Raw genomic sequence first — 21,762 nt, forward strand, 5'->3', positions numbered from 1 at the left:
TTTATTTATTAAAATTTTTTAAAATTCCTTTATATTGTTAATATTATACATACGTACGTGTATTTTATTTTTATTAAAATTCGTAAATATTTATTTTTATTCATTTACCTTTTTTTTTTGGTTAACCCGTTGAATTTCTTAGTACTTTTAAGGAATATAATGAAACAATAAAGCAATTTTTTTATTATATTTGTAAAATTCCAAAAACTTCTTTATAATTTTCTCATATTAACCAATAAGAGCCGAAAATTATAATGATAATTGGGATAATTTAATAAGGTTTCAAAGGGTTAATTTTTAAAAGGAATTTTAATGGCATTTTATTTATTCTTTATACCCGTACGAACGTATGTTCGAAGGGTATACTAAATTTGCCTTACCGTTTGTAACGCTAAGAAATAACGGTGTTAGATATAGACTCAAGTGTATGTTTTTGATCAGCGTCAAATTCTGAGTTGATTTAGCTTTGTCTGTCCGTCCGTCCGTCCGTCCGTCCGTCCGTCCGAACGATAACTCAAAAACTAATTGAGCTAAGTTCACCAAATTTTCACAAATGATTTATTGTAGTAAGTGCCAGAACCCTATTTAAATTGGACATGATCGGGGTACCGGTTCGGGTAGCTGCCATACAACTTCAAAATTTATTTGGCTATATCTCAGAAACTATAAAAGTTATGGTATTGAAATTTCACACAAACGAATATATTAGTAGGGCCAATATGCCACATAAAAGTCGTTGAAATTACTTGGCTCCTTCTGGTACCTGCCATACAACTTCAAAAATTATTTGGCTATATTTCAGAAACTATTAAAGCTATGGTATTGAAATTTTACACAAACGAATATATTAGTAGGGCCAATGTGTCACATAAAAGTCATTGAAATTACTTGGCTCCTTCTGGTACCTGCCATACAACTTCAAAAGTTATTTGACTATATTTCAGAAACTATTAAAGCTATGGTATTGAAATTTCACACAAACGAATATATTAGTAGGGCCAATGTGTCTCATAAAAGTCGTTGAAATTACTTGGCTCCTTCTGGTACCTGCCATACAACTTCAAAAGTTATTTGACTATAACTCAGAAACTATAAAAGCTGTGATATTGAGATTTTGCACAAGTGAATATATTAGTAGGGCCGATGTGCTTGATAAAATTCGCTAAAATTTCTTGGCTCTTTCTGGTAGCTGCCATACAACATCAATAGTAGTTTTGCACAACCAGTATTTGAATAACACATAGTACTGAAATTTTGCATAAATTAATATGGTAATACGGCAACTTAAAGTCATAGTCTGCCCCATAGTTAGTTATGGCACATTAGTTATTCGCACATAGGATAACAAATTCGTACGGGTATCACAGAGTTGACAAGGTCAACTCTATTTTTTTCTCGTTTTAAACTACTGTTAGTTAATAAAAAATATTAACTTTGATCTTTTTTTATTACATATACACATACATAGTATACATAATATGTTTACGTTGATTAAATATTTTATTTATATGAAATATTTCGAATCTAAAACAAAATTGTAATTTTAATAAAATTTTACAATCGCCCATATTTATGCAATTTTAAAGTATGTATTTAAGAATATATTTTTGTTGTATAAAGCTAATTGAACTACCCCAAATGTTTATTTTAAAGGCAAAGAACTCTAAATGTGTAGTACAACACCTCCAACTAATATAAAATACATATATAAATGAAGCAATTGAGCGGAGTAGTTAGACTCGCATCTGAGGAGTAGTTAGAATCTGAAAAATACGCGTCAAATTCTTAATATGTATTCAATTGCAATAAATATGTTAGATTTTAGTGCTATAAATAATAGGATCACACCACAGAAAGCAGTGTTTAAATTGACAAACTACTTCCACCTACTCCGAAGTAATTTAGAATGTTATATTTACTATTAAATGGATTGCAACAAATATTTTTATTTGAAATTTTTTGTAAAATTTAAAATTTTTATGAATGCTGTTTTTTTAATAAATAAAAATATTCAACAAATGAAAGATTAATTGAGCTGTATAAGTTGTCTTTTTAACAAAATATAAAAGTCATTCAGTTAGTTCAGTATATTTTGTGTTCGATTTGTGGTTTAAATTAATAATTTCCATTATAAATTGTATAGCTATACCTATATGCCCAATGTATAATGTATAATATGAATTCGTTATATTATAAAATAATATAGGGAGGTACCTTAATATAATGGCATAAAACAATTTTTTTTTTTTTGATATTATTTACAATTTGGTGGTTTTTTTATTCTATACTTATATTTTTAATTATTATTTTGCAATATATGATTATTTATGAATGTATTTATGGCGTACATGTTGTATTTTTTTTTCTCATAATTTATAAATTTTGCGCCAATTTAATTTCAAAATCTCTATGGTCGTACTTAAGTATTTCAACCTGTATTTGTTTTTTTCTTTTTTTTTGAAAAGCCAATTTATTTGTTATAAATTACATATTAATTTTTTGTTTTACTTCATAAAAAACCACATTTATTTTTTTTTGTATTCAAATTTTTATAGTTCAAAAAGAAATTTATACTTAATTAAAACTTTGATCGGTTTTATAAAGATTTAAAAGTAAACAGATTATCTATAGTTTTACTGATTTTAACCTGAAATAAAATATTTTACAGTTTTGTACATATTAAAAAAAAATTAGCATTAGAATTAATATTAATCCTGCCTTTATAATAATATATTTATAAAATTAATTTTTTAAAGGGTCATCCTGTTGTGGAAAGTTCAAATATTAAAATTACATCAACTGATACAAATTCTATTCTTCAAATAACTGATATTACAACTGATGATAGCGGTAAATATACTGTAGAAATCATGAATGACTATAGTAGTGATTATGCTGTTGCATCAGTTGCTGTAGAAAGCCCACCAGAACCTCCCAGTAAACCAAGTATTTCAGCAACATATGATAGAATTTCGATAGCATGGTGCGGACCACCATATGATGGAGGTTGTGTGATTACAGGATTTATGTAAGCACCAAAATAATATTAAAATTATTAAATAAATTTTTAAGGCATAAAAAAAATAATTTAAAAAAAATTTTTTTAGTATTGAAATGCAAGAAAACTCATCAGAATGGATTGAAATAGCACACGTTGTTGATTCATTAGCTTATACAATAAAAGATGTTAAACCAAAAGTTATTTATAGATTCCGTGTTAGAGCTGAAAATATTCATGGTCATAGTGAACCAAGTAAACCAAGCGACGAAACTATTCTACAAATACCAGAAATTATTAATGAAAATTATGATGAAATTGAAAATCGAAAGAAATTATTACTATTAAAACAAGGTGGCGATTTTAAACAAAGATTTGAAACACTGGAAGAATTGGGTAAAGGAAGATTTGGTGTTGTTTATAAAGTAATAGAAAGGGAAACTGGTCAAACAATGGCAGCTAAAGTTATTAAATGTATTAAAGCAAGAGATCGAGTTAAAGTACAAGAAGAAATTGCAATAATGAAATCACTTGAACATCCAAAATTATTACAATTGGCAGTATCATTTGAAACAAATCGTGAAATAATTATGATAATGGAATAGTAAGTTGAAATTCAGTTTTATTAAGATGGATAATTAAAACGTAATTTGCAATATTAATTTTTATATTTTAGTATAACTGGAGGTGAATTGTTTGAAAGAGTTGTAGCAGATGATTTTACATTAACCGAAAGAGACTGTATATTATTTTTACGACAAATATGTGAAGGAGTTGATTATATGCATAGCCAATCAATTGTACATCTTGATTTAAAACCAGAAAATATAATGTGTTATACAAGAACTAGTCATCAAATAAAAATTATTGATTTTGGTTTAGCACAACGTTTAAATTCAGATAGTCCAGTACGTGTATTATTTGGTACACCAGAATTCATTGCTCCAGAAATAATTAATTATGAGCCAATTAGTTTTCAGACTGATATGTGGAGTGTTGGTGTTATATGTTATGTTTTGTAAGATTTTATCAATACTTAATGATTTTATTCCACTAAATTGATTTTATAAATTAAATTTATTAAGATTATCCGGTTTATCACCATTTATGGGTGATGCAGATGTTGATACATTTGCAAATATAACACGTGCTGATTATGATTTTGATGATGAAGCTTTTGATGCAATATCACAAGAAGCTAAAGACTTTATTTCAAATTTATTAGTGCATCGTAAGGAAGATAGACTAACAGCTAAAGAATGTTTAGAATCTAAATGGCTTTCGCAGTATCATGACGAAAATTTAATAAATAAACGTATTTGTACTGATAAGTTGAAGAAATTTATCATTAGAAGAAAATGGCAGGTAAGTAAAGTCTTCAACGAAATTTTCCCGGTTTCATTTTTTATTTTCGTAATTTTTTAAAAGATATATTTTAAATACTCTCATTTCAAGATTTATTGCATGTTATAATTATAATTTATTTTAATTTTTTAAACTATGTGTGTTTTATGTGTGGATTTCGTTTTGAATTAACATGATTACTAAACACAAAAAAAAAAAAAAACAAATTGAACTACAGAAAACTGGAAACGCAATTCGAGCACTTGGGCGCATGGCAAATTTATCAGCATCAAGACGTAATTCAGCGATTTCAGCAACAGGAAGTAGCACTTCATTATCAAATAGTCCACGTCCATCAATTTCAGCTGGCTGTGGACAAACAAATTCGCTTTTAAATCCAAATATTGTTAATCATATGACGTCTGTTAACGAAGAAGAGGATGATGGTGAAATTATTACATCAGCTATAGTGCAAGTACCAAAAGTAGCTACAATCATTGAATCGAAAATAATTCAAAGACCCAAAATTCGCAATAAAACTGAATGTAGTGAACGTAGTGATTCTGGTTTTAGTGAATGTTCAAATTGTAGTGGTGGTGGAATCGGAGGCAATATTTCTTGTTTATGTCCACATCCTATACTAGAAAAACCACAAGCTATTCAAGAAGAAATACTTTTAGAAAAAATTAATGAATTTTCAGTTGGAATACCACATGATATTTTAAAAATAAAATTAGAGGAAGTCGCATCTAAACATCAAGAAATGATTGATAATGAATTGCACATTGAAGAAGTTGAAGCTTTGGAAATGGAAAAACAAAATAGAAAAAAAAATAGTTGTAGTTCAATTGAAAGTTTTAAAATTTTTGTACCAACATTGAATTATCAAGATTTCCCAAAAATTGTTTCATCAACGGATGTTAATACAATAGTATTAAGAACAAATGGTTCAGCTGATGGCTTAAATGATAAAAATTTAGAAAGTACAACAGTAGTTACTCCAAAAGAAGCGATTATGAAATCTGACTTTACAAATACAATTTCAATGAGAAAAAAAAGTTTAGAAAATAATTTTGCTAAGGAGAAATCAAGGAGCAGAATTTCTAAACCGATATTAGGTCCATTAGGAAAAGTTTCAATGTTAAAGAATAGATTCAATCAAAATCAAACCGATAATAGTGGGTCAAATAAAGCAATGCCAGGATATATGAGAACAACATTAAGTCGAAGTACTAGCAGTTCACCAGTAAAATCTTCAATGGGACGAGAATTTTCAAAATCTAAAAATGTTTTTGATCGTTTGGCATATAATCCCAAGAGTAATTTATTTTTGCTTTTTGCTTTTTATATAATTTAAAACTTTTTCTTTATTTAGCTCAAAGTTAATAATTTGTTTGAAATTTATTTTTAATTTTATTAACAATTTTAAATGGGCTTTTAAATCTGAAATAACTTTTTAGCAAAAATTTTCTTGTTTCTTTGAAGAATTTTTATAGTAGTTTAAAGGTTATTCAAAATCAATCCAGTTAAACTCGGAGTTTACTAAATTTTCTTTCATAATAATAGAAGAAATTAGTAGTGAAACAGTTAATATATTAGAATTCTAAATATTAACCTTATGACAATTAATTAGAGATAAAATTATCAATCAAAACTGATGCGTGCTTTGAGTACTTTTGATAATTTTTGCATATAGCTAGTTGGACTATAATATATGCTAATAATATTTTCGATTTAAGCTGAGCATTTAAGATTTTTATGATTGTTTTTTTTTTTGTCTGTGATTTGAAATCTTTTAAAGATCAACTGGTTTTATAATTATTTAATTAATTTTTTTTTGTTAATATTTTAGCAAATGCCACAGCGACAATGCAAACAAAAACAACAAAATATAGCCCTCAATCATTATCCTTACCTGGTTCACCATTACCACAGATGCGATCAACTGCGTCCATACGGTTAAGTAATAAAGTACGTGAAACAACAGAAAGATTATCAGCACCAAAATTCATTGCTGTCTCAAATAATTCAAATCAAATATCAACAACATTGAATTCTTTTGCAAATCGTAAATTAAATACTTTTAAGCAATTAAATATAAATTCAGATTTAGTAGAGACAGCAGTTGGAATTAATATGACATCATCAACAACAGAAAAATTATTAAAAAACAATAATAATAATAGTAACATATTAAATAATAATAATAATAATTTTAGTAATATTAGTAGTATTAAGATAAATAGCAGTACTTGTACTAATACAACTAATATAGAAAAGAATAATTTTGATAGTAAAGATTCGAAAAAACACGATTTAGAACATACTCCAAGAAATTACAATACTAGAAGTTGATTTAAAAACATTTAAATCAAAAATATGGTATTAATTGAAATATTGAAAATATTTTATTTATAGAAATATATAAATATTATGTTTTTCAAATTTTCTAATCGATTTTTAATATTGATTCAATAATTTCTTGGTTATATGCATCTACAATATATTTTATATATGAGTTAAATATAGTTATAAATAATATTGAAACTATATAACTACATATAAACGACAAAAATAAAATATTATATGTATTATTATCATTCTAAATTTTAATTCAATATAAAAAAATTAAAAAGTATGTATGAAAGATTTATTGTATATTTTGGTTTTATTAAAATTAACTCTTAATAATATAATGCGAATTATGAAATTAATAAATAGTTAAATGAATAATTCCAATAGCACAATAAAATCTTTATAATAAAAAAAATTATTTTAATTGGACATTAATGAGAAAAAATTTTTAAAAAAGATTTAGTATAAAATTGATAAGCCTTGAAAAGAAAAAATTAAATTAATAATTTTTGATATTTATTTTTCGTACGGTTAATTATTTACAAATTTTAAGTATGAATATTAATTAAATTACATTTATAATTTATGATAATAATACAATTAATGTTTTAAAAATAATAATGAAAAATTTAAAGTACGGGTGTAAAACTAAGCAAATATGCGACAAAATATTAGTATAATTAAGCACGAATAAATAGATAATATTATTAGTGTGCTCGATCTTCGAATAATTGAATTTAAATAGGCTAGCAGAGATAATTTTATTAAAAATCTATAAAGTACCTGTTAAGTAATTGTCTCTCTTAAATATATTGTGAAGATAGCTTGTTATTATGTGCATGTTATGAATATATTTTATTTTGTCCATTGTTCTATGACCAATTTTGGTTATATTATATGTCAACAAAAATTATTGCTTTTGCAAGCTATATACTTGTACGAGGTCGATACGTACAAATTAACAGAAAATTGTCGCTAAATTAACAATAAATGAAAAACGAAAGTTTAATGAATGCCGAAAAAAATTATTGTGTTTACATGTCTTCAAAGAGGCTTTTCTTGACAAAAATTAAAATAAATTTTATAAGAATAAACCAAATGTGAACTATTAAATCGAAAATAAGAAACATACATACTCTGCATATACAATCTTAATATAAAAAGACTAATTATTTTAAATGTATATTACCTTAACAAACGAAGACTCTATATAATAATTAAATTTAATTTTAATTTGAATAAATTCAAAATTGAATTGCAATTCCTCATCTCTGAATTATAAATTTAAAAAAGAAAAACAACTATTTTAAACCATTACACCCTGTACTTTCAATATATATTTAATTTAGAATGACTATTGATCGTTTATTTTTTAATAATATTTAATAATATTAGTAATTTAATTCTGTATACCTATGCTTGCAATGAAAATTATACCTGTGAGCCTATATGAAACTTGAATTTTATATACCTAATTTTTTCGAAACTCAATGATCCTAAATTATTTTGACTTAAATGTTTTTCATATTTAATTAAATTTTAAACAATAAAAAAAATAAACAATGTTTTTAATTATTTTTACGATATCAAAAATTTTAACTTATAATTTGTCGTTTTTGTAGTGAGTTACATATAAATAGTTATTAAGCAAACTTATAATAATTTGTACTTTTGTTCTCATGTTTTTTTTTTATTTTGTTTTAGGATTTATATAAAATAATATTTTTTTATTTTTTCAGTAATTTTGTTTTGTTATAAAAATTAGTTTTTATTTGAAATATATTGTATTATTATTATTATTTTTTTTGTTTAATAAATTATTATAATGTACTTAATGCTTTGAGATATAAAAGTAATTATTATAAAAGTAGAAATAAAAAAAAACTTAAAAAAATTAGTTTTATTTATTTTATTAAAATGCTGAAATATTAAATTTCTGAAACTAATGTTGTTATTTAACCTCTTCTTAATCTTCAATTAATTTTCAATTGAAAATTTTCAGTTCCGAATGAAGCATACTAAGGCTAACAAAATTACTCTAAGGGACCAATATTTATTGAAAACTAATTCAGTGTTAGAATTTGATAAAAATACACATTTTTAAGAAAAATATTATAACCCACTGGAATAAATAAAAGTAATGAATAAGATTATTCTAAATTTATTACATAATTTGTTTTCATATTAATTTAAAATTTATTAATAATTTATTCTATCACATATAACTATATAAATATTTTTTTATATTTATTCATTTTCGATCCTATTATATTCATTCATTCGAGGTTTCAATTTTATCCATAAACCACCAGATGCTCTTAATGTTATTCTAAAAGCTGGTTTAAGTATAGTTTTACCCGGTACTGGTAATAATTCATAGTTTCTTAAAATCTTTGATATAATTGTTTTAATTTCCAAAAATGCAAATTTATCACCAATACATTTTCTTGGTCCAGCTATAAATGGTATATATGCATATGGATGCCTTTTTTCACAATTTTCTGGTGTAAATCTTTCTGGATCAAATTTTTCTGGATTCGGATATATATGTGGTATTCTATGTGTTGCATATGGTGATATAAGTATATTACTACCACTTGGTATTCTATATTTTGATATTATTGTATCTTCACCCAATTTTCTAGCAACTGCTGGTACACTTGGATATAAACGTAATGTTTCCTTAATACACATCTCTAAATAACGCATTTCCTTTAAATCATTCCATGTTGGTGGACGCTGTTGATCATTACCAAAAATTAAATTTAATTCTTCAAAGCATTTCTGTTGTACAGATTGATTTTGTGCTATTAAAAAAATACAAAGTGCTGTTGAAGCACCAACTGAATCTTGGCCAGCTAACATAAATGTACATGCTTCATTAATAATATCATCTTCAGTAAATTCTGGATTTGTTTCGTTTATTTCAATCATATAATCGAGAAGACACTTTCTTTTTATTTCATTAGATTCTCGTAATTTTTTTCGAGTTTGAATCATTTTACGTGTAAAATCATTTAATCTTTTCTTTTGATTTAATTCTTCAGCAGCGGCTTGAGTTAATTTATAAAAACCATTAAGTAGAAGCCATGGACGTGATACACGATGTGGAACAACCAATTTTCCTCTGCGAATAATGAAAAAAATAATTTTAGAAAACGAAAATTTTCATACAGGTAAGTATTTTTTTTTAGTTATTGTATGGTTAATAAAAGTTGCGCTCGGCAATGTTAAATCGTATTAAATACCTAAATCTGCTATAAAATACCTAAATCTTTTATAAAATGTGAAGGATTTAACTGCAATTGAAAGTTTTTAATCGGGTACATGTTAAATACTCTAGAAAAAATGAATATGTTTTTTACAGGAACTTTGACTATTAAATCTAAGTTAGGATTACAAAGCTGAATTTATTGTATAATATTTTGTATAGTTATACAATATATGAATTTTTACTTACGACCTAAATGGTGAATCTTCAGTAATTAACATTTCTTTTTCATTTTTAATTACGGGTACACCCAATACAGCTTCATTCAAAATATCCATAATACATTGATTAACAAATGATGCAATATTAAGTTCTGATGAACTTTTATTTAATTTATCTAAGAATAATTGTGATGCATCAGCAAATGTACCTAAATATCTTTCAAGAATTGTAATATGAAATGATGGTTGTATTAATTTTCGATGAGTTTCCCATTTCATTCCACTATTTGTAATTAAACCATTACCAAGAAAATTATGCAATAATCCATATAAAAAATTTTTATTTGAATGTTTTTTTGATGATAAAATTGTTTGTAAATCATGTGGTTCTAATACTGCAAAAAATGGTATTATAGAAAGCCATAAACGTATTAAACCACCAAAAACTGTATACGCAGGTCCCATTCTTCGACGTAATACTATATAAATATAAAAAAAATAGGCAATATTCGTTTAATGTAAATAATATAAATTGGAAAAGGTTACAAAAATATAATGAAATTTTCTCATACTTACAGTCATCTTCTAAAATTTCTGTAGAATTGCCAATAACAGGAGTTGCATCTGGTCCGGGTAATTGTAATGCTAAAATCACTGATTTCAAATAATTAGAAAAATAATATAAGAGTCCACAAATGATTACAAGCGCTATAAAACTCCATAATTCTACAAAAGATGCTTTTTCAATCTAAAAATAAAAAAGATAAACACAATAAAAATTATTTCCAATATTTCATAAGCAATTAATAACATATTAAAAAATATATTAGTACATAATTGTTGAAGGTAATTATTTCATTTCTATTTTTTAACTGATTAGCGAAAAAATATAATTAGGATTTAACTGTAATAATTAACACTTGTATGTGAGTTTTTTTTTTTTTTAAAATACAAAATTATAATTTGAATTTGTTTAAGAAATTTATTTAATAATTGAAATCACGCAAATGTAATTACAAATAGCTACTAATATATTTGTTTTATTAAAATAAAAGATTTCCTTATTTAAGGTTTTTTAATATTTTCAAAAAATTCTACTACAACATATGCTAAGGGGAAATTTAATAATTTTAATTATCAAATTAATGTAGAGTAGCTTCATAAAAATATACATGTAGCGGTCATTATTATAACTAAAATAATAATGACGTCTATCGAAAAATAATTATCTCGTAGCATCCCTACGAATATCACTGCCTATTTTTAAATTCTTATTAATAAAATCAATAATTTATGCTTCTGTTTTCATTCTCTCAATATTAATGCAACAATTGAGTATAGTGTGATGTGACACACAAAGTACTAATATTAATTAAAGCTTAATATAACATTTAATTTTAATTTAATATTTAACATAAATTTTAATATTAAACAACATATTTAATTTATACAAAATTATTAATTTACATATAACGTTTACGTTTAATTTACAATAATGTTATTTATTCCTGCCTTTTGAATAAACAATTACATGGTGGTATAAGAATCAACACTATTTTATAATCACCTTATACATATTATCGTAAATTTTAAAAAAGACATTACTCAGTGTGATTGCGAGAATTGTTTTAAATATTAATTAACCGGTAGATGGCTTTAAAATTTTCACAATAAAAGTAAAGCTCTCTTGGTACATTTTTCATATACATATATTCAGGAACATGTACATATATGTGTAAGAGTTGCCTATATTACCCTCAACTACTTTTTTCTACTAATTTTGCGTACAATGAAAGCAGTTTGATTAATTAATTTTTATTATTAATCAATCATGTCCTCTATTTCACAATGTATATTGTGCATGACGTATAGTATATAATTTCTGATCCAACCCAGTATTTAATTCACAATGAGTTTACAATTCACTTAAATATTATGTCAAATATAATATTTGCAATTCTTCTCAGCTTACAATTTATAATCTACATTATAATAAATTTATACGCAATCAATACAATTTCATCTTTTCATTATTATATAAATTAAAAAGTTTAACATATTTTTAACACCACGCCATATTACAATATAAACAATATTATTTCAATAGATTAATAGGGAAGCAATATTTTTAATAAGTTTAATAAAATTTTATGCGATTATTTGAATATTATGAAAGCTTTTTGTGTGATTTATTGTTTATTGTTACTTTTTGTTTTGAGATATAATAAAATGCACATAATTGCAGTATTATATCATATATACCACATAATATCATATATACCACATATATTTGATATATAAGTAATAATTGTCAATTTAATTCCAAATCAGTTCTAAAAATTTCATTTTATCAAACGTGATCAATGGTCTAAAATTAAAAATAAATTATTTAAATTATTTTATTTATATAATTTTTATAAATTAAGTTATTTATCAACAAATATTTCATATAACAATATTGTTTACCTATTTTAGATATGATAGTCTGAATTTTATCACGAAGATTTCAATATAAGATCTTTAAAACTTTACATAATTGTTATTGTTATACTAATTGTTAATTATTGTATTAAAATCAAAATTTAATTTTAATTCAAGAATTTAAAAAATGTCAAGCCTATCTCTTTATATTTAATTTATTTTTTTAATTTTCTTTTTTCATGTTATTTATCAAATCGTAAAATTATGCAATTTTAACACGTATGCATTTTTTATGTTATTTCTATCAATTACTACTTATTTAGTTTTCGTTTATTTTAGGTAGATGTCGATGCCATATCTATTTTTACGTATTAGACATAAATCGGTTCTATTCGACAACACGGACATAACTCAAAATTTGCAAATTTTGAGAAAAACAAATGGAACGTTTTGGAATTTAATTTTTTTCTGCATTATATAGCATTATTTTATAATTTATTTTAAGCAACAAATTTCAAGCTTGCACCGAAATGGGAATGGTTTAAATGCTTTAATACAATAATAACTTGGAAATCGTATTTTTTGAGTTAGGTCACCGTTGCACCAAATGATCGATATATTTATGTTCTTATTTTGACATTTGAAAATATCAAAAAGAGCATTATTAATTTATTTTGGAATATGAAAGAATTATATTGTTTAAAATTATAAGCGCCGATTAATTTATGCAAAATATAAAATCAGAATAATAAATTGAATAATAAGAAAATCAAAAATGAATTCTGGCAAATTAATGAAAGTAAAAAATGATAAAGAGAGTGGCAAAAAACAAAAATTTAATCATAAATCAAAATATTTAATTGAGGAAAATTAAACGAGAAAAATAAGAAATTGGGGAAAAAAATCAATTGTTTATTCACAAAATAATTAAATGGTAATAAAAGTAAGTAAATTAAATTAATTCTATTATAATGGAATAAAAGTGAAAATATATTTTAGGTTGATATGTGAATCATTTATATCATTAATAACAATCATTTTGGCCAGCATTTGCAATTTGTGTTAATCCAAAATTTTCTAAGGGTATAACATAATAAAGAATGAATATTATGAAAACGAATTGAAAAAGGATAAAGACGACCTTAGGCTGATATATGACTCTTATATAATAGAGAAAATAGAATAAAGATAAGGATCACATGACAGACAAGGAGTACACCTATAGTTATGTTTACGATGTTACTTAAAATCGCTTTTTACTTAGCATCGAACAAAAAATAATACTGCAAATATTATTTTATTTAATCGTAACTTATTTTTAAATTATCATTTGCTTAATTTAAATACATTTAAGTTTCAATAATCTACTATTATACTATTATTGAAATGCGCTCATACAACACTATTAATAGTACAAAATTGCTACTATGTGTACAAATGCATGTATGTACATATAAAATTATCATTTATACTTAATGTTTTAACATTAATTTTCTATGTATTCAAATTAGAAATTTTTAATTATTACACAATTTTATTTACAGATATTTAACGTGATAAAAATATATATTGCACATTTAATATTTTAGTAAAATCACAATTGCAATATATGATATTTGTAATTCTTATATTATGATATAATAATTATTATTATAAAAGAAAAGTAAAAAAAAATTAGTAATATTAGTATAACAATATGTACGAGTACTTAATAACTTTTTCTTGGAAAAATTTCTTGGCAAGTTCACAAAAAAATGTATATAAATTTTACACTAGAAATTTTAATGTTAATCGATTGTGTACGTTTTGTTTAATAATTTATCAAATATTTTAAAAATTTGATAAACTATTAAGAAATTTAATTTTACAAAAAGTAGGCATGTCTTGTAAGGGATATGACATTTTTGTTTAAAAATCATAAATGTAATTTTAAACTTAATTTATTATAATTGGATTAAATTTAAGTTGTTGTATTGTGTTGTTATACACGCAAGACACATTGTTCTATAATGTGCTAATTCGTATAAGTTATACAACAATTTGCTGATATACTTAGTAAATTTACTTTAAATACAAGTAGTTAATAATGAACGAATACATAAAATATCAATTATAAAATAAAATATTTTTTCAAAAGTGTTATAATAGTTCTATATAATATTAAATCTTTGGAAATTTATTTTCCTGCAAAAGTAATTTTTTCGCAATTATATAAGATTAATTTAGTTGAAAATTAAGAACAAATGAACAAACTGGTTGAAAATTATTTAAATTAAGTTTTTTTTTCGAATTCTTCATGTTTTATTTAGAGTTTTTATAATAAAGATGTCGACTATTAAGTATTAGAGCTGTACGAATTTTGTAAAAATTGTGATAATTTCATTATAACAGGTATCACTCGTAAATACCATCGCCGATAAGATCCAGAACCGTTGTGTATTATTTTTATTAAGTAGTTATAGAATCTTTAGTTTGGAACATACATGAATAGAAATTTCAAAACAAGATTACAAGATATTTTTGTCGTTAGCCATTTATGGTGATTGTCTTGTACTAGTACAGTAATACTTTAAGCGTAAACTTATTACAAGTAATTTACGATATAATTTGGTAAACTTATAACAGATTAAAAAAAAAAAATAATTCTATTTTAAAATTTGTATGTATTTTAAAAGTCGCATAATATATACGAATGACATTGACGTTAATTTGAATTAAATATCTTAACTGTATATTTTTTTTATTCAGCTATTAATTTTACATTATCATAAGAATTAAAATTTCTTGATTGGACTTAGTAATAATGGCATATTTAATTGTTGTTTATTTTATTTTTTTTATTTCTTTTTGTACTTTTCGCTCTTTTATAGAAATTTCCCGATTTGACAGAAATGGAAAAATTATAATTAATTTCAATATATTTTTGGCAGGTCGTTGTGTTTTTAATGACTGAATTTTTTCTTTTAGTTTTTGCTGTTTTTTTTTTTATTTTGGCATAGTTGACTTTTTACAACTTGTGCAAATTGTATGTATGTATGTACATACATGTGTACACAGTTAAGAAGACCCATGTTTAAAATTTGACGTAGATAATATGCAAATTTAAAAAAATCAAAAAAAAAAAAATTATAAATTTTTGCTGACTAGCGTTGAATGGTGCCATTTTCCAAATAAAGTTTTTAAATTTTTATTTAATTATATTAAAAAATTGTTCTTTATTGACAATGTCAATGTCAAACTGGTGATAGTTTATTCATTTTTATATATGTATGAAGATACTCTGAATTAAATAAGTGATTTTTACCAAATTGGTAAAATATTTTTTTTTTGCGAAAAAGAAAACTAGATACGAAAATATTGTTTATGTTTGATTTTGTTTATTTCCGGATTACTATTCATGTGTTTTTATTTGGAAAATTTATAAATAGTTCTCAAAAAAATTTTTTTTTGTAATACAACGTATTTTTGTATTTTATTAGTTGTTATGAATGACGATAGTAGGGTTTTTCTTTGCAAGTTTTAAAAAATTTTTCTACGTATTCTATTATATTTATTGCGTATATTAATTATTAACGTAAGATTTTCGTTGATTATTAAATAAAAATCCTTTTGGTAGAATTTACTATAATTTCATTGATTATAATTTAGGAGATTTTCAATAATTTAGACATATGCTGTGAGAGTTCAAAATTACTCGTAAATCTTAAAAGCTTGTAGATTTGTGACATACTCGAGAAATTCTTCAATATTCGAGATTTTTCTATTATTCTCTCTATAATATTATTTATAAAATTATTTTTCCTTAAAAAAAAACCTAAAAAATGCCTTTAGTTTAAGCAATATTGTCGAATTCACAATAATTTGTAATATTTTATCTCGCCTTATTTGTTATACATATAATGTATGTTATGGTAATTTACCATTAACCGTTACTTTTTTTTATTTTATGAAATATTAACATGCCGTATAACTCTTAACTATAATAATTACTTAAACCTATATAATGCACGTAGGTACTTAAAATAATACAAAAATTCAAAGTATTTCAGCAAATGGTATATTTAGTAATAAAACAAATGTACATCCTAATAAATATTAGTGTTAATTATGTAAATATTAATTATGTAAAGTTAGCTACTTGCATTTAAAACAAAAAAAAAAACTTTAACAAGAGTGCTAATGAAAAAAAAATATTTATGAGAATTATGTACATAACTTCAATTTAGCTTCAATTTAAAATTTACAATCTTAAATACTAAATTACTGTCTTCCATATGGTATAATATCCCAAGTGAGCCAGTTTATATTGTAAGTAGGTGAAAGAATCGGTTGTGTACGTTTATTTCGGTAGATGGCTTTACATTTCTCATTTTCTACTTTATTTTTTTCATAAGATTCTCTCATTTTTATCATCTCTCATATTTTATATCAGTGCTGCCGTATAATTTCATTAACGGACACAATACAAAAGTTTTAAATATTTTTTTTAATTTTTAATTTTTCTTCTAATAATTTACTAAAAATTTTTAAGTTGGTGTACCTAACTAAATTGAATTCATAATTCATATATGCTTTAATTTTATTTATTTTTATTATAAATTAAATTCTTTTTTTCTTTGAAAATATCAATTTTATATTTAAATATTGAGTATGTATATAGAAATAAATACAAATTTAATAAATTTACATTCAAATAAGTATATACTTAAAACAAAATAATATTATGTAAAGACAACATACTTTGTTACTACTATTTAATAACGCATTATAATGTAAAATTGCATGAATATTTAAGAAATTAAATAAAACCTATTATTGGTATTTATTTTTTCTATTAACAATAATGTGCAGGAATCTATAATATTTCCATTAAAAAAAATTATTTTCATTGCTAATTCAATTTCTAAATTTTTTCAAAATAATCTTAAAATTTATTGGTGTTGGAACATAATATAACAGTGGTTATCAAATTGTTGCATAACGGTATTTTACTTGAATGAGAAATAAAATTGGCAACTCATATTATTATTATAATAGTAATTGGCATACCCAATTAATATGTGGAAAAGTTTAATATGAACTTAAATAAATTGAAAATTTACATTTTATATACTTTAAGAATTTTAATGAAATGTAAAAATTCTTCTATGATATTAAAAAATTAAGAATAATTTACTTTATTATTGTGGGAGTATGCAATTATTATTATTTATATGAGAAAGTGTTAAAAATTTCTAGAACAAATGAAATTTTAAAAAATTTTAATGAAATTATTTCAAATTTATGCAAATTTATTTCAAAGATATATGTAACTTATAGAATAACAATTATTTTAGGTTATGTTTGAGTATATATTCAATGAATTTGTACTATTAATTCTTATATTTAAGCCAGAAGTTATATACAATATGAGTTCATTGAATGATTAATCAGAAGAACCCTGTACATAAGATATTGTTTGCATATACTTATAAATTAGGAAGATTGATATGTTACTTATAATTTCTAATAAAGACTTACCCGGTAGACTATTAATTGATGATTATTTAATAGTTAAAGACGATCATAAAAATGAAATTTTGTATTTAATTAGAATTTTGATTACTGAGAATAATCAGAATTACAAAAAAAAAATGTTATTTTTTTCAAAGCTTTGAATAAATTTGCATATATGTACATAGTAGTAAATACACTGCACATATAGGTGCGTTTAGAATATTATTAAATATTTAATCAATCTTGTATTATATCAATACAAGAAAAATATATTAATGCTTATATATAATTACAGAATATAGAATATCTACATTCATGCTTGCAATGCTCACCATTGATAAATGAATTATTCATCTATAAAACAAATTAACTGTGTAGAAATTAATAAAAGAAAATTTTATGCTTCGTAAAAATTAATTTTCGCTTTGTAATAAATTTCTTCTATAATAAATTAAATCTAATTTTAATTGATGTATGAGAGTACATATATAAATACATATGTTTAAATACAGATCTTCTATGTGTTTATAATATTCTATAGAAAAATCCAAGACTCAAACCTTTATTTTTCTTTAGTATAATGGTCTTTTTTACAAAAATCGAAAGAAATTATTTACATAAATTTTCATTTTGCCTGTAAAATGGCACGAGTGCCATAAAAGTTACGTATAGCACAGTTATAGAGGACCATGTAGCGCAACAACAAAAAATAAAGAAATATAGCGAATTTATTGAAAAATTTTCAGATTTTTAACTCAAAATTTTATGTTTAAACAAATATTATATGAAAACGGTAAGTCTGACATCAACTATCAGCATATCGTTATGAAGGTCTATCAATTGAAAAAAAAGCTTCTCAATAACAGCTATAAACATAATATTAACAAAAAATTTTGAAACGACACACTGTTTCGAACTCATTTCTGTTCTCTTTGAAACTAGGATGGATATTCGAAATACAGAATTTTTTCAGTCCGATTTTTTTTTCTAAAAAAATCCAAGGAATCAGCCCCGAGCACGTTTACACTAGAATTGGACCACTCTGTATTTTTTATTTAAATAGGTACTTTGTTTACACCATTATAAAGCTAAATGGCAATATTTCTTTAAATTTATCAAGCATTTTTACTAAATATATGACTTTCTTATACGAGAAAACTTTGAAATATCTAATATAATATTTAATTATACTGTTGGTACTTGTTTGTTTTTATTTATTTACTACTATATTCTGTTTACTACTACTATGTTTTTTATTGGGTAAATAAACTTTTAAGAGTGTACCAACCACTTTTAAATTGTTGAAAACAAATATTTATTTTAACAAAACTTAAAAAAAAAAATTATGTAATTATAGAGAGATTATGTAATTGGGAATATAAAAATTGTAAATTCTATATAGTAAATTACTTGATTTATTTGAATAAATTGAATTTTTTAATTTTGTTTTTTTGTAAAGTAGCATAATTGTTAGGGTTTGTTGATTTAATATTTTCAAATTCAAGAATTTGATTTTCAATATTTTATACATAATTCTTCTCTTATTTATTTTATTCTCTTAATTTATTATTTTAGCTCAGATTTTTATTTATTTTTTCTAATTTCAATTTAGTTATTCGCATATAAAAAACATTTTTGTTAATAATTTTGTATTAGCTGAAAAAATTTTGCTGAAATTATAAAACTTCTAATAAATGTACTAAATGTAAAAAAGTTCCAATCGCATTTTACTCAAAATACCAAAAATGAAGTATTACAATGTTTTAAAATAGTATTATTCTCAGACTGAAAATACTACTAAAAATTTAGAAATGTACTATACCGAAAAAAATTTTGAAACGACAGCACTATTTCGAACTCATTTCTGTTCTCTTTGAAATTATTATACGTATGATATTTTCAAATTCTCTGGCATATGTATTCGAAAATTAGAAGAAAAAGTGAATACAAATTTAATTTTTTTTTTCATTTCAGCTTAATTTATCTAAAATTTAAATGATTTAAAATTTAATTATAATATTGAGTTTTATACATATATAAAACTCAATATTAAATTAAAAGAGAAAAATAGTAAGTTATTGACCACATTAATTCAATTTCAAATTAAATTTTGAATTAATAATATTGCCAATATTCTTGGACCACAATTTTTATAAAATACACAATTTTTATAATCAATTAATTCTTTTGTTTAAAATCTTAAAGATTAATTTTAATTAGTGATTTTTCTTATATATACTTAAGTAGACAGACTAAAAATATATTAATCAAAAGATTCTCTATAATACGAGTATGTCAACCAAATTAAATACGATAATTATCATACATGAAATAAAATTATAAAAAATAATTATAACTTCTAAATGTCAAGTTTTATTTATTTTTGTATTTTTCATTTTTGAATTATAATCTGATAGCATAATATTATATACAATATGTATGTATGTATATAATTTTAATATTTAAGAAAATAATTAATTACGATATTTGTATATATGCATAAATTTCTTGTAAGATTAAAAAATAAGATGCATAAAATATTCGAGAGAATTAGCTACATATTATATCCAGGATGATAAATTTCTTATTTTTTTAATTTAAATTATAAAAGCTGAAAAAATTGTTAAGAAAGATCATGCATCTATATGGAATTCACGATATTTTATTTTATTTCATAAAAAATTTAGTTATCGTATATGAAAATAGCAACAAAATTTTGTTTAAATAATAACCATAATATTTTATGGTATCTATTTATAATGACAATCTTGCTACCTATTTGTTTTTAGCCAACTATTGATTTGCTTTTGTAATAAATTTAAATTTTTTCGAATATTACGCATTTTTGAATATTAACATAATATAATATTACAGTTTTAGACTTACTGTCTTCCGAAATTTAATGGCAATAGGTAATGACAATTTTATTAAGACTTATTTTAATTTCATTTAATGCTCTTATAATGTTACTGTAGTTAATACGCAACTATTATCGTAATTAATTTTAATACAACATAATTATGTTTTAAAATAACTTGAAGTATTCAATAATTAAGCACAATATTTATAAGAAAGACAAAATTAAATTTTTATATAGTTGAATCTTGCAATTCTTTCCCGTCAATTTAAACTTCCTTAAACTTCTTTATAAATTCTAAACCAAATTATGATCGATTCCAATATTTAATCGGAATTAATTAACTTTCAATATAATATCGAAAATTTTTGTTGATATATGTATGTAACTCATTGAAGGGGTTTCGTAAGTATATACATTTGTTATACATAGACATAGCTTATAAAATTATTTATATATATTAAAAATATAAAATTAATAGAAGAAAATCAACGGATTTGTAAAATTCAATAAATTTTAAAATAATTGATAATTTCAATGTTTTAGAATAATTATTAATATTAGACTCCAAAAAAATACAACGGAAGCTGCCAGATAACCAACTCTAATGAACAAATATTACGAATTTGCGAATTTATGACTATAAAGAATTTTAATATTCAACAACAATTTTTCTATGTAAAAAATTATTTTAAAAAATTATTAAAAAGAATACTCACCATTCGATAAAATAACATTGTTATTATTTATAGTCCTTTTTGTATCCTTAAATATTTTTTTTTTTAAATATTTTAAATTCAAGATAAAAATTTTCAAAATTTTTTTTGTTTTTTCACTATTATTTTCTTACAAAAATTTT

At 22.9% G+C, this 21,762-nt stretch overlaps 2 protein-coding genes across 4 annotated transcripts in view; one reads left to right on the top strand and one right to left on the bottom strand.

Annotated features, from left to right (window-relative positions):
- The window catches only part of LOC129607486 (myosin light chain kinase, smooth muscle), a 108,145-nt gene extending 99,564 nt beyond the window's left edge, over positions 1-8,581 (top strand). Inside the window, exons 21-26 of one of the 3 annotated variants that reach the window (XM_055518515.1) lie at positions 2,757-3,028; positions 3,108-3,602; positions 3,675-4,016; positions 4,084-4,363; positions 4,581-5,661; positions 6,195-8,581. In XM_055518515.1, the coding sequence (XP_055374490.1) occupies positions 2,757-3,028; positions 3,108-3,602; positions 3,675-4,016; positions 4,084-4,363; positions 4,581-5,661; positions 6,195-6,697 (2,973 nt within the window). In that variant the 3' untranslated portion in view covers positions 6,698-8,581. The remainder of the gene's footprint in view (positions 1-2,756; positions 3,029-3,107; positions 3,603-3,674; positions 4,017-4,083; positions 4,364-4,580; positions 5,662-6,194) is intronic. The other 2 variants (XM_055518513.1, XM_055518514.1) reach the window with 2 other exon arrangements.
- A 278-nt stretch (positions 8,582-8,859) lies between these two features.
- On the bottom strand, positions 8,860-21,762 carry LOC129607577 (probable cytochrome P450 4aa1). The gene is made up of 4 exons (XM_055518656.1): positions 21,623-21,762; positions 10,706-10,877; positions 10,158-10,608; positions 8,860-9,824 (listed from the first exon to the last, which is right to left on the bottom strand). The coding sequence occupies exons 1-4, from the start codon at positions 21,638-21,640 to the stop codon at positions 8,945-8,947; spliced, it is 1,521 nt and encodes a 506-aa protein (XP_055374631.1). The 5' UTR covers positions 21,641-21,762; the 3' UTR covers positions 8,860-8,944.

Source organism: Condylostylus longicornis, unplaced genomic scaffold (assembly GCF_029603195.1).
Source record: "Condylostylus longicornis isolate FDR11 unplaced genomic scaffold, ASM2960319v2 ptg000027l, whole genome shotgun sequence".
Classification (NCBI taxonomy): domain Eukaryota; kingdom Metazoa; phylum Arthropoda; class Insecta; order Diptera; family Dolichopodidae; genus Condylostylus; species Condylostylus longicornis.